The following is a 15,733-nucleotide window of genomic DNA, read 5'->3' as shown; positions in this document are numbered from 1 at the left end:
TTCCGTTCCAGAGTTAATCCTGTAAAATATCAGTGAGATGTGACTGATCTGTCAATTCTCCATTAGATTATGCCCGGAACAGCACTACAGGCGTTGCTATTGTTTAAGGCAGTCATCTGTGCTTATTCCAACAGCTGCTGGAGGGATACTGCAATGTTCTGTTTCAGATTATCAGGGTGAAGTCCAACACACTACTTTGTCTGCCTGTGCAAATCATTTCCATACAGTGCAACTGACTCGATCTCTGTCACTCATAGATCCAAGTTTAAATTAACGCCATCGTGGAAGCACCATCACCAAAAGGACTCCCATCATTTCAAGAAGAAGGCCTACCCTCCCCTTCTGAGGGTAGTTGGAGATAGGCAAAAAATGTTGCCTTTCTAGCATTGCTCGTATCCCTTAAAACAAGCAAAAAATATATGCAGGGTTAACCATCACTTGTTGAACGAGTGTTTGAGCAAAGGTTGGATTTTGGGAGAAATATTTTAGGCTGGTCTAAAATTATCTCACAAAAAATGTGCAAGAGCTTCATTTAAATATTAAAATGAATTGATTACATGCAAGTAAGGGATAATGAGAGTTCACATCCATTTAGGATGGGATAACAAATTGCTACCCATCTGGAGCAGCTGTGGCGATAAACTTGATGGATAATGGAGCCCTTGAAGGTGCAGAAGTTTCTTAATATGATGTTTATTTGATCTGTTCAGTGCCTTTTTTTAAAATTTAGAATCAGAACAGGTAGGGAATGTTTGGGAGGAAATAAAAATAGTCAACTGTAAATGAGCCACTTTGAAGACTTCAACAGAACAAAAAGAGCTGAGAATAAAGAGAGAAAAAAAGGGCTCTTGCAGTACAAACTTTCACTGAAGCTCAGGAAGCAAGAAAGTATCAAGGTGCAAGCTGCAGAATTCCATGGTAATCAGCAAGTGAAGTTGGTTTTAAAGCACACCAAATACAGTATTTCATGGTGAAGTGGTACAAGATGAAAGAAGGCATGACAGAGAGATCAGCAGGAACCAGAGGCAGAATGTGCACATCTGCATTATGCCACTAATCAGATCTGCAGAGTTTTGACAATGACTGAGGGGAATTGGCTCCACAGACTCTGGATCACCAAAAACAACAACTTACATTAATATAGTCCCTTTAACGTTCTAAAACGTCTCAAGTCGCTTCGCAGGAGCGTTATCAGACAGAATTCGACAGAGAGCCACATAAAGAGATAATAGGACAGGTGAGGAGATAGGTTTTAAGGAGCATCTTAAAGGAGAATAGAGAGGTTTAGGGAGGGAATTCCAGAGCTTAGGGCCTAGACAGCTGAAGGCACGACCGCCAATGGTGGAGCGATAAAAATCAGGGATGTGCAAGAGGCCAGAATTGGAGGAGCGCTGAGACTCGAAGGGTTGTAGGGCTGGAGGAGGTCACAGAGATCGGAAGGGACGAGGCAATGGATGGATTTGAAAACAAGGGTGAGAATTTTTAATTCGAGGCATTGCCAGACCGGGAGCCAATGTAGGTCAGCGAGCACAGGGGTGATGGGTGAACGGGACTTAGTGCGAGTCAGGATACAGACTTGTTGCAGGGCTGTGCAGTCTGCTGAAAAGACGACCCGTAGCCAACCTGCACCAAAGGGACGCTATTGCTATTGTCCTCAGCTTTTTTGCCTCTGGAGTGCCCAACAAGGCAATCCTGCTCACATCCACCTAATGCAGCAGCACCTCCATTGCATCACCCATCAAACTGGAGGCTCAGGCACTGCACTGCTCCATCATTTGCCCACAGGCTCTGTTCCCTACCACGTAATTGGTTTTGCCAACTACTTTATTTTACTCTGCTCAGCCTTTGGAAAGGCCGGTTACTAATTTAAACTCCAAAAACCCCATGAAAAGCCTGGAAACAATTTTTATCCCTACACATAGAGATCTAAAAAAGGGAATAAGAGGGGCAAAGAAAGAGTATGAGAATATGTTAGTGGCTAACATAATGGGAGCCCAAAAGTCTTTTTTAAACGTGCTAATAGTAAAAAGGCAATCAAAGGAAGGGTGGGACCAATTAGGGACAAAAAAGGAGATCTTCTTGTGGAGGCAGAGGGCATGGCTGAGGTATTAAATGAATACTTCGCATCTGTCCTCACTAGAGAAGAGGATGCTGCCATTGTAGCAGTGAAGAAGGAGGTAAAAGCGATATTGGATAGGATAAAAATAGATAAAGAGGAGGTACTTAAAAGATTGGCAGTACTCAAAGTAGAAAAGTCACCCAGTCCAGATGGGATGCATCCTAGGATACTGAGGGAAGTAAGGGTGGAAATTGCGGAGGTTCTGGCCGCAATCTTCCAATCCTCCTTAGATATTGGGATGGTGCCAGAGGACTGGGGGACTGCAAATGTTACACCACCATTCAAAAAAGGGGAGAGGGATAAACCCGGCAATTACAGGCCAGTCAGCCTAACGTCAGTGGTGGGGAAACTTTTAGAGACAGTAATCCGGGACAAAATTAATTGGCACTTGGGAAAGTATGGGCTAATAAATGAAGTCAGCATGGATTTGTTAAAGGAAAATTGTGTTTGACTAACTTGATTGAGTTCTCTAATGAAGTAATAGAAAGGGTTGATGAGAGTAGTGTGATTGATGTGTATATGGACTTTCAAAAGGCATTTGATAAAGTACCAATAGTAAGCAACTTGTAAAAAATTAAAGCCCATGGGCAGCATGGATACAAAATTGGCTAAGGGATAGAAAGCAGGGAGTAGTGATGAACGGTTCTTTTTCAGACTGGAGGGAAGTTTACAGTGATTCTGGAAGGGTCCCATCAGATTGGAAAATAGAGAATGTAACTCCTCTATTCAAGAAAGGAGGGAGACAGAAAGCAGGAAATTTCAGGCCAGTTAGCTTAACATCTGTCATAGGGAAAATGCTAGAATCTATGATTAAGGAGGTTATAGCAGGGCACTTAGAAAATCTCAATGCAATCAGGCAGAGTCAACACGGCTTTGTGAAAGGGAAATCGTGTCTGACTAATTTATTAGAGTTCTTTGAGGAAGTAACAAGCAACGTGGATAAGAACATAAGAACATAAGAAATTGGAGCAGGAGTAGGCCAATCGGCCCCTCGAGCCTGCTCCGCCATTCAATAAGATCATGGCTGATCTGATCCCAACCACAAATCTAAAGAACACAAGAAGTCGGAGCAGGACCCGGCCACATAGCCCCTGGGCCCTCTCCGCCACCCACAGGGCATTGACCGATCCGAACTCAGCTTCATGTCCAATTTCCTGCCCGCTCCCCATAACCCCTAATTGTGGATGTGGTGTACTTGGATTTCCAGAAGGCTTTTGACAAGGTGCCACATCAAGGCTACTACACAAAATAAGAGCTCATGGTGTAGGAGGTAACATATTAGCATGGATAAAGGATTGATGAGCTTACAGGAAACAGAGAATAGGCATAAATGGTCATTTTCAGGTTGGCAAGATGTAACTAGTGGAGTGTCACAGGGATCAGTGCTGGGGCCTCAGCTATTTATAATCTATATCAATGACTTGGATGAAGGGACCTAATGTATGGTTGCTAAATTTGCTGGTGACACAAAGGTAGGTGGGAAAGTAAGTTGTGAAGAGGACATAAGCAATCTGCAAAGGGATAGAGAGAGATAGGGTAAGTGAGTGGGCAAACATTTGGCAGATGGAGTATAACGTGGGAAAATGTGAATTTGTCCACTTTGGCAGGAGCAGTTTATTATTTAAATGGAGAGAGATTGCAGAACTCTAAGGTATAGAGGGATCTGGGTGTCCGAGTACATGAATCACAAAAAATTAGTATGCAGGTACAGCAAGTGAATAAGAAGGCAAATGGAACAGTGTCATTTATTGCAAGGGGAATGGAATATAAAAGGAGAGATGTTTTGCTACAATTGTACAGAGCATTGGTGAGACCACATCTAGAATACTGTGTGCAGTTTTGGTCTCCTTATTTAAGAAAGGACATAATTGCTTTGGAGGCAGTTCGGAGAAGGTTCACTCGACTGATTCCTGGGATAAGGGGGTTATCTTATGAGGAAAGGTAGACCAAGTTGGGCCTGTATACATTGGAGTTTAGAAGAATGAGAGGTGATCTTATTGAAACATATAAGATCCTGAGGGGACTAGAAGGGGTAGATTCTGAGAGGATGTTTCCCCTTGTGGGAGAGACGAGAACTAGGGGGCCACAGTTTAAAAATAAGGGGTCTCCCATTTAAGACGGAGATGAGGAGAATTTTTTTCTCTGAGGGTCGTGAGTCTGTGGAACTGCCTTCCCCAGAGAGCAGTGGAGGCAGGGTCATTGAATATTTTTAAGGCTGAGTTAGATAGATTCCTGATTAACAAGGGAGTCAAAGGTTATAGTGGGTAGACGGGAAAGTAGGGTTGAGATCGCAGTCAGGTCAACCATTATCTTATCAAATGCCAGAGCAGGGTCGAGGGGCCGAATGGCCTACTCCTGCTCTTAATTCGTATGTTCGTATGTCCCCAGGGGTCAGTATTAGGACCACTGCTCTTTTTGATCTATATTAATGATGTGGACTTGGGTATAGAGGGTATGATTTCAAAGTTTTCAGATGACATGAAACTCAGAACTGTAAGAAACAATGTGGAGGATATTAACAGACTTCAGGAGGACATCGATAGACTGATGAAATGGACAGACACGTGGCAGATGAAATTTAACACAGAGAAGTGTGAAATAATGCATTTTGATAGGAAGAATGAGGAGGGGCAATATAAACTAAATGGTACAATTAAAGGGAATGCAGGAACAGAGAGACCTGGGGGTGCACATACACACATCTTTGAAGGTGGCAGGACAAGTTGAGAAGGCTGTTTTTAAAAAAATAGCATATGGGATCCTGGGCTTTATTAATAGAGGCATGGAGTACAACAGCAAAGAAGTTAAGCTAAATCTTTATAAAATACTGGTTAGGCCTCAGCTGGAGTATTGTGTCTAATTCTGGGCACTACACTTTAGGAAGGATGTCAAGGCCTTAGAGAGGGTGCAGAAGAGATTTACTAGAATGGTATCAGGGATGAGGGACTTCAGTTATGTGGAGAGATTAGAGAAGCTGGGGTTGTTCTCCTTAGAACAGAGAAGGTTAAGGGGAGATTTGATGGAGGTGTTCAAAATCAAGGATGGTCTTGACAGAGTAAACAAGGAGAAAACTTTTCCAGTGGCAGACTGGTTGGTAACCAGAAGATGCAGATTTAAGGTGATCGGCAAAAGAACCAGAGGCGACATGAGGAAACATTTTTTTTACGCAGCGAGTTGTAATGGTCTGGAATTTACTGCCTGAAAGAGTGATGGAAGCAGATTCAATAGTAACTTTCAAAAGGGAATTGGATAAATACTTGAAGGGAAAAAAATTACAGGGCTATGGGGAAATAGCAGGGAATGGGGCTAGTTGGATAGCTCTTTCAAAGGGCTGGCACAGTCATGATGGGCCGAATGGCCTCCTCCTGTGCTGCACCTACTATGATACTTACATGGCCACTTACCTTTAAATGGGCACACCCCTTTAAATTTTGGTTTGCAGCCCTTTAAGGGCTGATGACTTGCTGCATGTATTCTCCCCACCTTCTGCAAGCTCATAGCACCAGGCCCAATCTAGGCCATGAGATCAGTGTGCATTCTCTGGGCCAACTCTGGAAGAGTGGTGGGTTTGACCAATCATAATTTGGGACTGTTCTAGTTCTACCACTTCAGTGCCATGGCAGGAAAATATACCCTTTTATCTGTGGAGACAGTGAAGAAAACCATTCTGTGAGGTGGTGATCTGTGATTTGGAGGCTAATACTATAAGGCTAGAGTTGTAAATGGTGTATTAATGTCTATTGATTTTTTTTTTTAGGATCCTCCCAATTTCACAGCTTCTTCCACTTCTCGAGGTCTTTGGGGAGAAGAGGGCAATCCAGGCTTTTACTTTACATAATAGATTTGTAAAATGCTGCAATCATTAATATTGTGTGCCCTTTGTGATTGATCAAAGTATGGTCAGTCGGGACCTGTGAGTGTTTGACCAGGTTGTTCTGTTAAATTGTTTAATTTTGTGCCAGGAAATACCATCCAACTGAGTCATCAGGCTGTGTGCAGAGTCCTGCAGCAATTTCCACCCGTCCTGTGTTACGTTTATTTAATTATTGCTGGCTGTTTTCAAAGTTGTTTTACTGAGCTCCTAATATTCTGGACCAAAGATTGTTAAGCCCAGTTTTGGATAAATGTATGAATAATAGTCTGAATCCTGCGGGAGTCACATGCTATGGATCTGTAAATTTTAATGAATACAAACCATGGTTTGAGGGATTCAGACTGAAGTGCAATGCCAAATTTGCTAATTTGTGAAACGCCAGGGCTATGATGTATAATTGAATTGTCCACTGGAGACTTTCTGTTTATGGCCAGATTAGAGCAATCAACATTTGGCAAGTCCTAGGTGAAGTGTGAATGTGCCCCAGGCACCACCTTGCACCAAAATCATAAGCATGGTTAAAAGCAATACGCATTACAGGGGAAATCCTGATGTGGAGATGCCGGTGATGGACTGGGGTTGACAATTGTAAACAATTTTACAACACCAAGTTATAGTCCAGCAATTTTATTTTAAATTCACAAGCTTTCGGAGGCTTCCGAAATCCAGTGGTTCTCTTCACCGCACAGCTTGCTGCAGGTTTGTTCTTCTCTTCTCCCCACCCCCACCCCCACCAACCACTCCCCCCCCCTCCCCCACCCCCCCCACAATTGAACCTGCTGGCTGATTTTCTAAGGTCCCAAACCGACGAGTTGTAGAAGAGCCCCCGATCGGCACCTGCAGCTCACCATCAAAACATGTCAGTCCTTTAAGTAACCCATACTTTTTCATACTAGTTGCAGTGTTGCTACAAATGAGCACTTGAAGTTGCTGATCTGATTGAGGTTCTATGTTGTATATTTGATTGCTAGCTACCGCACTCCCCCCCCCACCCATGCCAAGTAAGATTTATGTTAGATAAGGGTATTAAGGCATATTGAACAAAAGGAGGGTAAATGGAGTTGAGGTACTAATTACCCATGATCTAATTAAATGGCAGAACAGGCTCGAGGGGCTGAATGGTCTCCTCCTGTTCCTGTGCACCACAATATGTATTTGCAGTATTTTTGTAGTTTTGCTACCACATCAGAAAAAAATCTTGCCATCCCCAACTTGAGAACAGAAAGTTACAACTCCACTCCTGGGCCATGGGTTGGAACCAAGAATTTACATATTCATATATTATGATATCTTGTATTAAATAGTCATAATTTTTAATCTAGTACATCAACTTGTTGATGACTTAATAGTGGTTCTATGTTGTATATTTTTATTTTGAAAGAACGAGTATGTAAGGACCCTTACATTTTAAAATCTGAACTGTTTGTGATGAGGGAGAATGTCCCCTTTAATATATGTTGGACTGCCAGTTCCTTCCCAGTGCTCTGGTGTAAAGGAAGCAATAGCTGTGTGTTTGTGATAGAAATGTATGAGATCTGAAATTTATCCCTCATTATATCTCCTTTACTCACAGATTGATAAATGTTTGGAATAACCTGCCAGGCAGGGTACTAGAAACAAGAAATATCCAAACCGCAGTTGGATGCTCCAAAGGGGCAATTAGAGTACTAGAACATTGAACTCTGATGGGCCAAATGGCATTTTCTCATCCTTGCCTTTTATGTTCTTATCACTAGAAAACAAGCTGCCAAAAAGAATATATTTTTCCTGCACCTTGCAGCTCCGATCAGTCTGGACTCTTTTGTTTCTTCAGATCTCTGTTTCCCTCTCAATGGCTTTACAATTTTACCTCTTTAACTCCAGATTTCTGTTACTAACAGTTCAAATGTATCGCAAGTGCCCTTATGTTTACCATATAAAACAGAATCATTCAACACAGTTGATATCACGGTTCATTTATCATTTAAGTACTACTGCTCTAAAATCCGCTTGTATGTTGGTCAGGTTTGCAGGTCGACCAGGTGCCTATGTCAAGCTGTTTCAGAGATGGAGACTGGAAGAGGTAAACATCCATCATCTTCACCGGTCCTTGATGTACTACTGTTGTACTAACATTTGTGCCAATAGATTTTCATTAAAGTTTAAGTATTGGATTCTGTAAGATGGCAGCAAACATATTTTGCAATTATTTTCTACCATAATATTAAGGAGCTGATCACTTGATATTAATTTGCTATTGCATGATATTAAGTAATTGGTGTTTATTTGAACAGTTTTTAATTAAACTTTCCGTGAAACAGCTTCAAGCAAGTGACCATATCGTATATCGGATTTTACCGTGAGCGGCGAACGAACAGCGTTGGCTGTTTGTTAGACTTACACTTGCCCATAGACTTTCTATGAGGTTTTGCACAGCATGTTACTCTAAATTAGAGATCCATTCATCGCAGTACCCTGTTCCGGGCATCTGGGGCCTGTGTGAAGAGGGCAAGCAATGTTAATGAGCAGTGCAGACTGAACCAGTAAGTTCGAATAGTGAATTCAATGTCAATCAGGTACAGAAAGCAAAATAAAGAGAGGAAAAGAAAGATTGGATTAAGAGACAGAGATAAAAGAGGAAGTAAGAAAATATATGTTTTATTTAATTTTTTATTTATATGTCTAACAACAATTCAAACCTGAAGAAATGAGACTCCAAACTTATTAAAGTTAATTTTCAGTGCCAGAGAGGTGGTTTAGCAGTAATTAAGACTTACCACACCGTTAAAAGGGTACTTACACTGGAATGGACAAGCCCTAACTTGTGGAGAGTTTAGCCCGTATCTAAGATATCATTGCAGGAACTTCACGCCGTCCAATACATTTGAATGGGGAGCCAGACGGCAAGATGCCATTTTCGCACAGCTTACGGAGGGGCAGTGCTTCTCGGACACCAGTTTCCCAATTTCGGCATTGAACTGCGTATGTGCGCTCGCCGGAAATTGCTGTTCGATTTGCACATAAATAACGGTGAGCGCTGTTAGCCTGACCGTTATTTTCACAGCGAAATCCGGCCCATTGTATTTTGTTACGCAAAATCGTCCTGTACAATCAAACACGTGCAATCTGTACCAGCTAACACAGTGCCTGAACAAATTGATGTTGCAGTGCACAACAGTTAATGAAATCCATGTTAATATGAATATTGAAAAGGTTGTTCATTTTCAGATTTCCTTGGCCTTTCATCTATATTTCTCAAAAATAAATGCAAAATCTTTATTCATTTTGGTGACAAGGTTGTTAGTTTATAGGAGCAGGAAAAGTCTGATTTTCAGCCGGTGTAAGTGTTCGAAACAAATGCATTGGCCAAAGTCTAATTTGTAGTTAACCAGGTATGTAAAAGGTCAGGTTGAGAACTTCTCCCAGTCCGAATATGCAGGCCCATACAGATGTTTTACAAAGGGTCCCTATCGCATTCATTGGAATGTGGGGTCAAGTGCAGCCTTTCAACCCTCATTTAATCTTGTATATCATATTAAGCTTAAATAATCACTCACTAACTTAATATTTTTACTTATAAATTTGTAGTTGGTTTGAACGAAAGCCTATAAACTTACCATCCTATCTGTCGTGCACACATCTATTTTTTTTATATACATATCGATGTACGACAAATCCTTGCCTTTTATTTTGTGCAGTGTCATCCCAGTGGCTGCTTGATTGACCTGTGCATGCAAATGGGCATCATCATGGTGCTGAAGCAAATGTGGAACAACTTTATGGAGCTTGGTTACCCGTAAGATTTCTGTTTTATTCTTGGCTGTCTTGTAGAAAACAATGAATGGGCTGAAAAACCAATTAAAAATGAACTCCATGTGACATTGAGCGCTTATTTCCCTCTGGTTCGCCTACCAGGTGTGGTACTTAGAGGGCGATTTTTCTTACGGACCATAAGCTCTTAATTTACATGCTATGAGGTGGACTGAAATCATTCATCAAATAAGCTGTTTTTAAAATGCTCTTGTGGATGTGTTCAGGATGAATTAAATGCATCTGTATAGACAGTTGGGTGACACGATATATTAGAAGACTGAGGGTGCTAAATTGGGCCGTGTAGCGCCCGTTGTTTCGGCGCTACGTGGCCTCTCCAACATCCAAGATGGCGTCTTGACTGTGCATGCACGTTTCCAGCGTGACGTGCGGCGGACGCCATCTTCGTATAGGAGTTAGTGCAGGCGCAAATACCGAACACCGGAAGCATGTAAAATAAGGAGAAAATGGATACAGTGTGCAACCCTGATTCAAAGTGAAAGACACCATTTTGGGACTTAATGCTCAACTCAACGCGCAGTCTTAACCCCGACCATCTGAACGTGTCTCAGAGTACCTGGAGGACCCCCATTAGCGCAATTTAAAGGGACCATGCAGGATTTACAGATTATTTACAGGCTGGATTATTGCTTCTGGCTGCCGAGACTGTTTTTGGAGGTCTCCTAGACTTAAATACTAGGACTAGGGGAAATAGCCTAACATTTAGAGCCAGGACATGTAGGAGTGAATTTAGGAAAAGCTTCTACAAGCACAGAGTGAGAGACGTTTGGAACACTTTTCTGCAAACGGCAGTTGATGCTAGCTCAATTGTGAATTCTAAATCTGAGATTGATAGATTTCTGTGAATCAGGGATATTAAGGGATATGGGGCTAAGGCGGGTATATGGAGTTAGGTCACAGGTCCACCATGATCTCACTGAATGGCAGAACAGGCTCGAGGGGCTAAATGCCACTGCCACTTGCTGCCTCCTGATTTGCGCCACCTTCTTCTGCCAGAAAGCGGAACGTGTGTCTGGCTGATGTGTCTGTCATGGTTGAATAGCTGCCAGTGTGTGTGGCCTGTGAATTGTGGGTGGATGACTTGCAACAATGGTAATGTGTGAGGCTGAGAGGAAGCAACTGATTGGAAGAGTTGATTACTGATGGAAAGAGTTTGTTGGTATGTGGGTGATGGGGGGTGTAGTGCATGGAGCAGTGGATGCGGCTAGTGGTGCAGTTGGTAGGAGACGCCACTTGACAGTTGACCTCATTCACCTTGACCGTTCATGTCAAAGCATTGAACTTCTTCCTGCAATGCATCCATGTTCATGATTTTATGCGCCTGGCATTGACTTTGTCCCCCGCTGCCTCCCACTGCCTTTTGGGTATATGTCTGGAGGGCCTCTTGGCCCCAACCCTCCCCCCGCGGTTATAGTATGTTCCTCCTTCAGTCCATCTCTTGCACCAAGGCCTGTAGTGCATCAGCAGAGAACTTTGGTGCACGCACTCTCTCAGGCCTGGTACAAACTCAGACCGGCAGATTGGTGAGGTCTGGCATGCAAATTGAATGATGTGAGATTTAGTAATGCGCAACCTTTATTCAATGTTTTAACATGACTCATCAGTTTGTAAACATAGGGAGGAGAGCTGCATCTGTGTTTTGCATGTGGGATGCCTGATCTCCGTGCAGGCTACAGACTGTTACTTTCAGCAAATAACAGGTACCAGATACATTTAAGAGATTTTCAAAAGACAGCCTGCCTTTAAGAGATTGGGGCTTCCTCTACTGGTGGAAAGTGCAAATTGCATTGAATCCTCGTGTCAACACTCATTCGGAACGCTACTTGAAGGTAAATCCTCAGGCCTCACAAAAGTCTCGTCCCGTCTTTGTAGGGGCCATTGGGCGCGGGGGTAATAGCAGATTGTGCTACCCGCGCCAAATAATAGGCCCTATCCAATTTTTTTTTTTCCCCCTAAATGTTTATCTGTAGGCAAGAATCATAGAAATTTACGGCACAGAAGGAGACCATTCGACCCCTCGTGTCTGTGCCAGCTGAAAAAGAGCTATGCAGCGTAATCCCACTTTCCAGCGCTTGGTCCATGGCCTTGTAGGTTATGTCACTTCAAGTGCACATCCAAGTACTTTTTAAATGCGATGAGGGTTTCTGCCTCTACCACCCTTTCAGGCAGTGAGTTCCAGACCCCCACCACCCTCTGGGTGAAACAATTTCTCCCCAACTCCCCTCTAATATATCTACCAGTTACTTTAAATTTATGCCCCCTGGTTATTGATCTCTCTGTTAAGGGAAATAGGTCCTTCCTAGCCACACTATCTAGGCCCCTCATAATTTTATTCATCTCAATTAAATCTCCCCTCAGCCTCCTCTGTTCCAAAAGAAATCCCCAGCCTATCCAATCTTTCCTCATAGCTAAAATTCTCCAGTCCTGGTAACATCCTCGTAAATCCCCTCTGTACCCTCTCTAGTGCAATCACATCTTTCCTGCAATGTGGTGACCAGAACTGTATGCAGTACTCAAGCTATGTCCTAACTAGTGTTTTATGCAGTTCTAGCATAACCTCCCTACTCTTATATTCTGTGCCTCAGCTAATAAATGAAAGTATCGCTGCACCACCTCCCAAACCCGCGACCTCTACCACCTAGAAGGACATGAGCAGCAGGTACATGGGAACAACACCACCTGCACATTCCCCTCCAAGTCACACACCATCCCGACTTGGAAATATATCGCCATTCCTTCATCGTCGCTGGGTCAAAATCCTGGAATTCCCTTCCTAACAGCACTGTGGGAGAACCTTCACTGCAGTGGTTCAAGAAGGCGGCTCACCACCACCTTCTCAAGGGCAATTAGGGATGGGCAATAAATGCCGACCTCGCCAGTGACGCCCACATCCCATGAACGAATTTTAAAAAATGCCTCCTTAACCACCTTATCTACCTGTCCTGCTACCTTCAGGGACCTGTGAACATGCACCCCAAGGTCCCCCTGTTCCTCTACACTTCTCAGTATCCTCCCATTTATTGTGTATTCCCTTGCCTTGTTTGCCCTCCCCAAATGCATTATCTCACACTTCTCAGGATTGAATTCCATTTGCCACTTTTCTGCCCACCTGACCAGTTCATTGATATCTTCCTGCAGTCTACAGCTTTCCTCCTCACTATCAACCACATGGCCAATTTTTGTACTATCTACAAACTTCTTAATCATGCCTCCTACATTTAAGTCTAAATCATTAATATATACCACAAAAAGCAAGGGACCTAGTACTGAGTCCTGTGGAATCCCACTGGAAACAGCCTTCCAGTCACAAAAACACCCATCGACCATTACCCTTTGCTTCCTGCCACTGAGCTAATTTTGGATCCAGTTTGCCACTTTCCCTTGGATCCCATGGGCTTTTCCTTTTCTGACCAGTCTGCCATGTGGGACCTTGTCAAAAGCCTTGCTAAAATCCATGTAGACTACATCAAATACGCTACCCTCATCGACCGTCTTTGTTGCCTCCTCAAAAAATTCAATCAAGTTAGTCAGACACGACCTTCCCTTAACAAATCCATGCTGACTGTCCATGATTAATCTGTGCCTTTCTAAATACATTTCATCCAGGCCTGGTGATTTATCTACTTTCAAAGATACTAAATCCCTTAATATTTACTCTCTCACTATGTTTATCACATCCAATATTTCACACTCCTCCTCCTTAACTACAATCTCTGCGTCGTCCCCCTCTTTTGTGAAGACAGACGCACAGTATTCATTAAGAACCATACCCACATCTTCCGCCCCCACACACAGGTTACCTTTTTGGTTTCTAATAGGCCCTACTCTTTCCTTAGTTATCTTCTTGCTCTTAATGTATTTATAAAACATCTTTGCGTTTTCCTTGATTTTACATGCCAATATTTTTTCATGCCCCCTCTTTGCTTTCCGAATTTCCTTTTTAATTTCACCCCTGCACTTTTGATATTCCTCTAGGCTTTATGCAGTATTGAGCTCTTGGTATGTGACGAAAGCTTCCCTTTTTTGTCTTATCCTACCCTGTATGATCCTTGACATCCAGGGGGCTCTAGATTTGGGAGCCCCACCCTTTTTCTTTGTGGGAACATATTTGCTGTGAACCCTCACTATCTCCTCCTTGAATGCCTCCCACTGTTCTGACACTGATTTACCTTCAAATAGCTGTTTCCAGTCCATTTTTGCTAAATCACAACTCAGTTTAGTAAAGTTGGCCTTTCCCCAATTGAGAACTTTTACTCATGGTCTATCTTTGTCCTTTTCCATAACTACACTAAATCTAACTGAATTATGATCACTACCACCAAAATGCTCTCCCACTGATATCTCTTTTACCAGCTTCATTCCTTAAAACTTTGATGAGTCAGATCTTTGTGATGCCTCTAAGTGTGAAACAAGTTCTAGTGTCAATAAGAGAGCAAAATTACACAATAGCCCAGGTTTTAACCCTGCCCGCCCAGCAGCAACTGTGTGGGAGGGGTGTTAATATGACGGCTGGAGGCCACCGCAGCGTTCAGAGCCCAGTGCCATTTTAACTCGCGGGTTTTCGGGGAAAAGGAAAGAAAAGGAAGAAGGAGAAGAAAAGAAGAAAGAGTTCGGGCGTTGAGGCCACCTGGCCTAGGCAGTCAGGAGCCCCGTTAATATGGAAATGTCAGAATCTGACCACGAGATTTGTAGCTCAGTCCCGAAGACACCGGAGAAATCTGGCAGCAGACAGGATCCAGAGCCAGCAGTCGTGCAGGTAAGTTATTTTTTAAACGTTTTAAACGTTTCCTTGTCGGCCAGGAGGGGAAGCAATGCTCCTCCGGACCCCACAAGGAATCCTTGGGCCTCCCCTGCTGCAGGCTTCCCTCCCTCTTCTCACGACTCCCACCCCCTTGACTTACCTTGCCGGGAACCATTTCCTTGTTCCTTAGTTCACCAGCAGGCGCCTGCAGCCCTCTTCTGCCAGCCAGCCATCGCGTCATTCCCGCCGGCTTCAGGCGGGAGTCAGTGTTGCCGAATGTAAATAAGGCCCGGCGGGGGGAGGTGGTTAAAATGGCCCAGGTCTCCTGTCGCCGTCACCCTTTCGCCCCAGCTCCCGCACGCCTCACTCCCGTCCCAGGTTATAGTGGGAGCTAATGATTGACATGAACGTGGCAGTCTTACTAATGTAGAAACGGATTTACTAAGGTGGAGGCCAGTATTGATCTTCCTTCCTGAGGACTGGACTTGCCAAAATGTCAAAGAGCACTGATGGTGCAAAGCATGAGCTGGGCTGAGCAAGTTGTTAGTGAGGTTAGTATTGGGGCTCGGATGTGCAAGGTAGACCGAGGCTTGGAATTGCCCTCTCTAATTTTCATTCCACACTGGTCAAGGACTGGCACAAAACTATACAAGCACAGAACTATTCCCTTATAGGTACCGTGCTCCTATCCTGCACATGAATGTATTACTAACATTTGAATAGAACAGCAATGTGTGAAAGTCCATGAGGATGTTGATGGCAGAAATGCAAATGTCACATTGGTGCATTTGGAAGTGCTCTTTAGATAATGGAGGTGAAAAAATACTTGCTTCAGTAGAATAAATGGAAGTTTGCTTTATGTCCAATGCACTGTATACCAGATCAGATGTAGTTCTTGGTGCTAACAGTGTGCTAAGAGTGAAAAAGTGCTCCATTTTCAATACTGATGACCGTCACATCAGTCAGTGCAAAACAATCACCTAATAGCAAATAGTTAAATGGAAATGGCATATCAAAAACCCTCTTTTGTGTCATAAATGCCAGGATAAATTTTCTGTTCATGAATGGCACAATTGTTTCCTCTTTGCAACGTGTACCATCTAGTGGCAGGAAAAGATAGTGCAGTCAATTGGCTGTTTCCATTAAGAATGGAATAAAAATGTGAATGCACATTTTTGTCATTTTTCCA

General features: G+C 43.2%; 1 protein-coding gene across 1 annotated transcript in view; it reads left to right on the top strand.

The window, feature by feature from the left end:
* Positions 1 to 15,733, top strand: part of ano3 (anoctamin 3) — a 415,131-nt gene that overhangs the window by 354,817 nt on the left and 44,581 nt on the right. Inside the window, exons 20-21 of the mRNA XM_067994093.1 lie at positions 7,998 to 8,055; positions 9,671 to 9,768. Coding sequence (XP_067850194.1) covers positions 7,998 to 8,055; positions 9,671 to 9,768 — 156 coding nt within the window. The remainder of the gene's footprint in view (positions 1 to 7,997; positions 8,056 to 9,670; positions 9,769 to 15,733) is intronic.

This window comes from Heptranchias perlo, chromosome 12 (assembly GCF_035084215.1).
Source record: "Heptranchias perlo isolate sHepPer1 chromosome 12, sHepPer1.hap1, whole genome shotgun sequence".
NCBI lineage: Eukaryota > Metazoa > Chordata > Chondrichthyes > Hexanchiformes > Hexanchidae > Heptranchias > Heptranchias perlo.
Note: the sequence above shows the minus strand (reverse complement) of the source record. Positions and strands in the feature narration are given on the sequence as shown.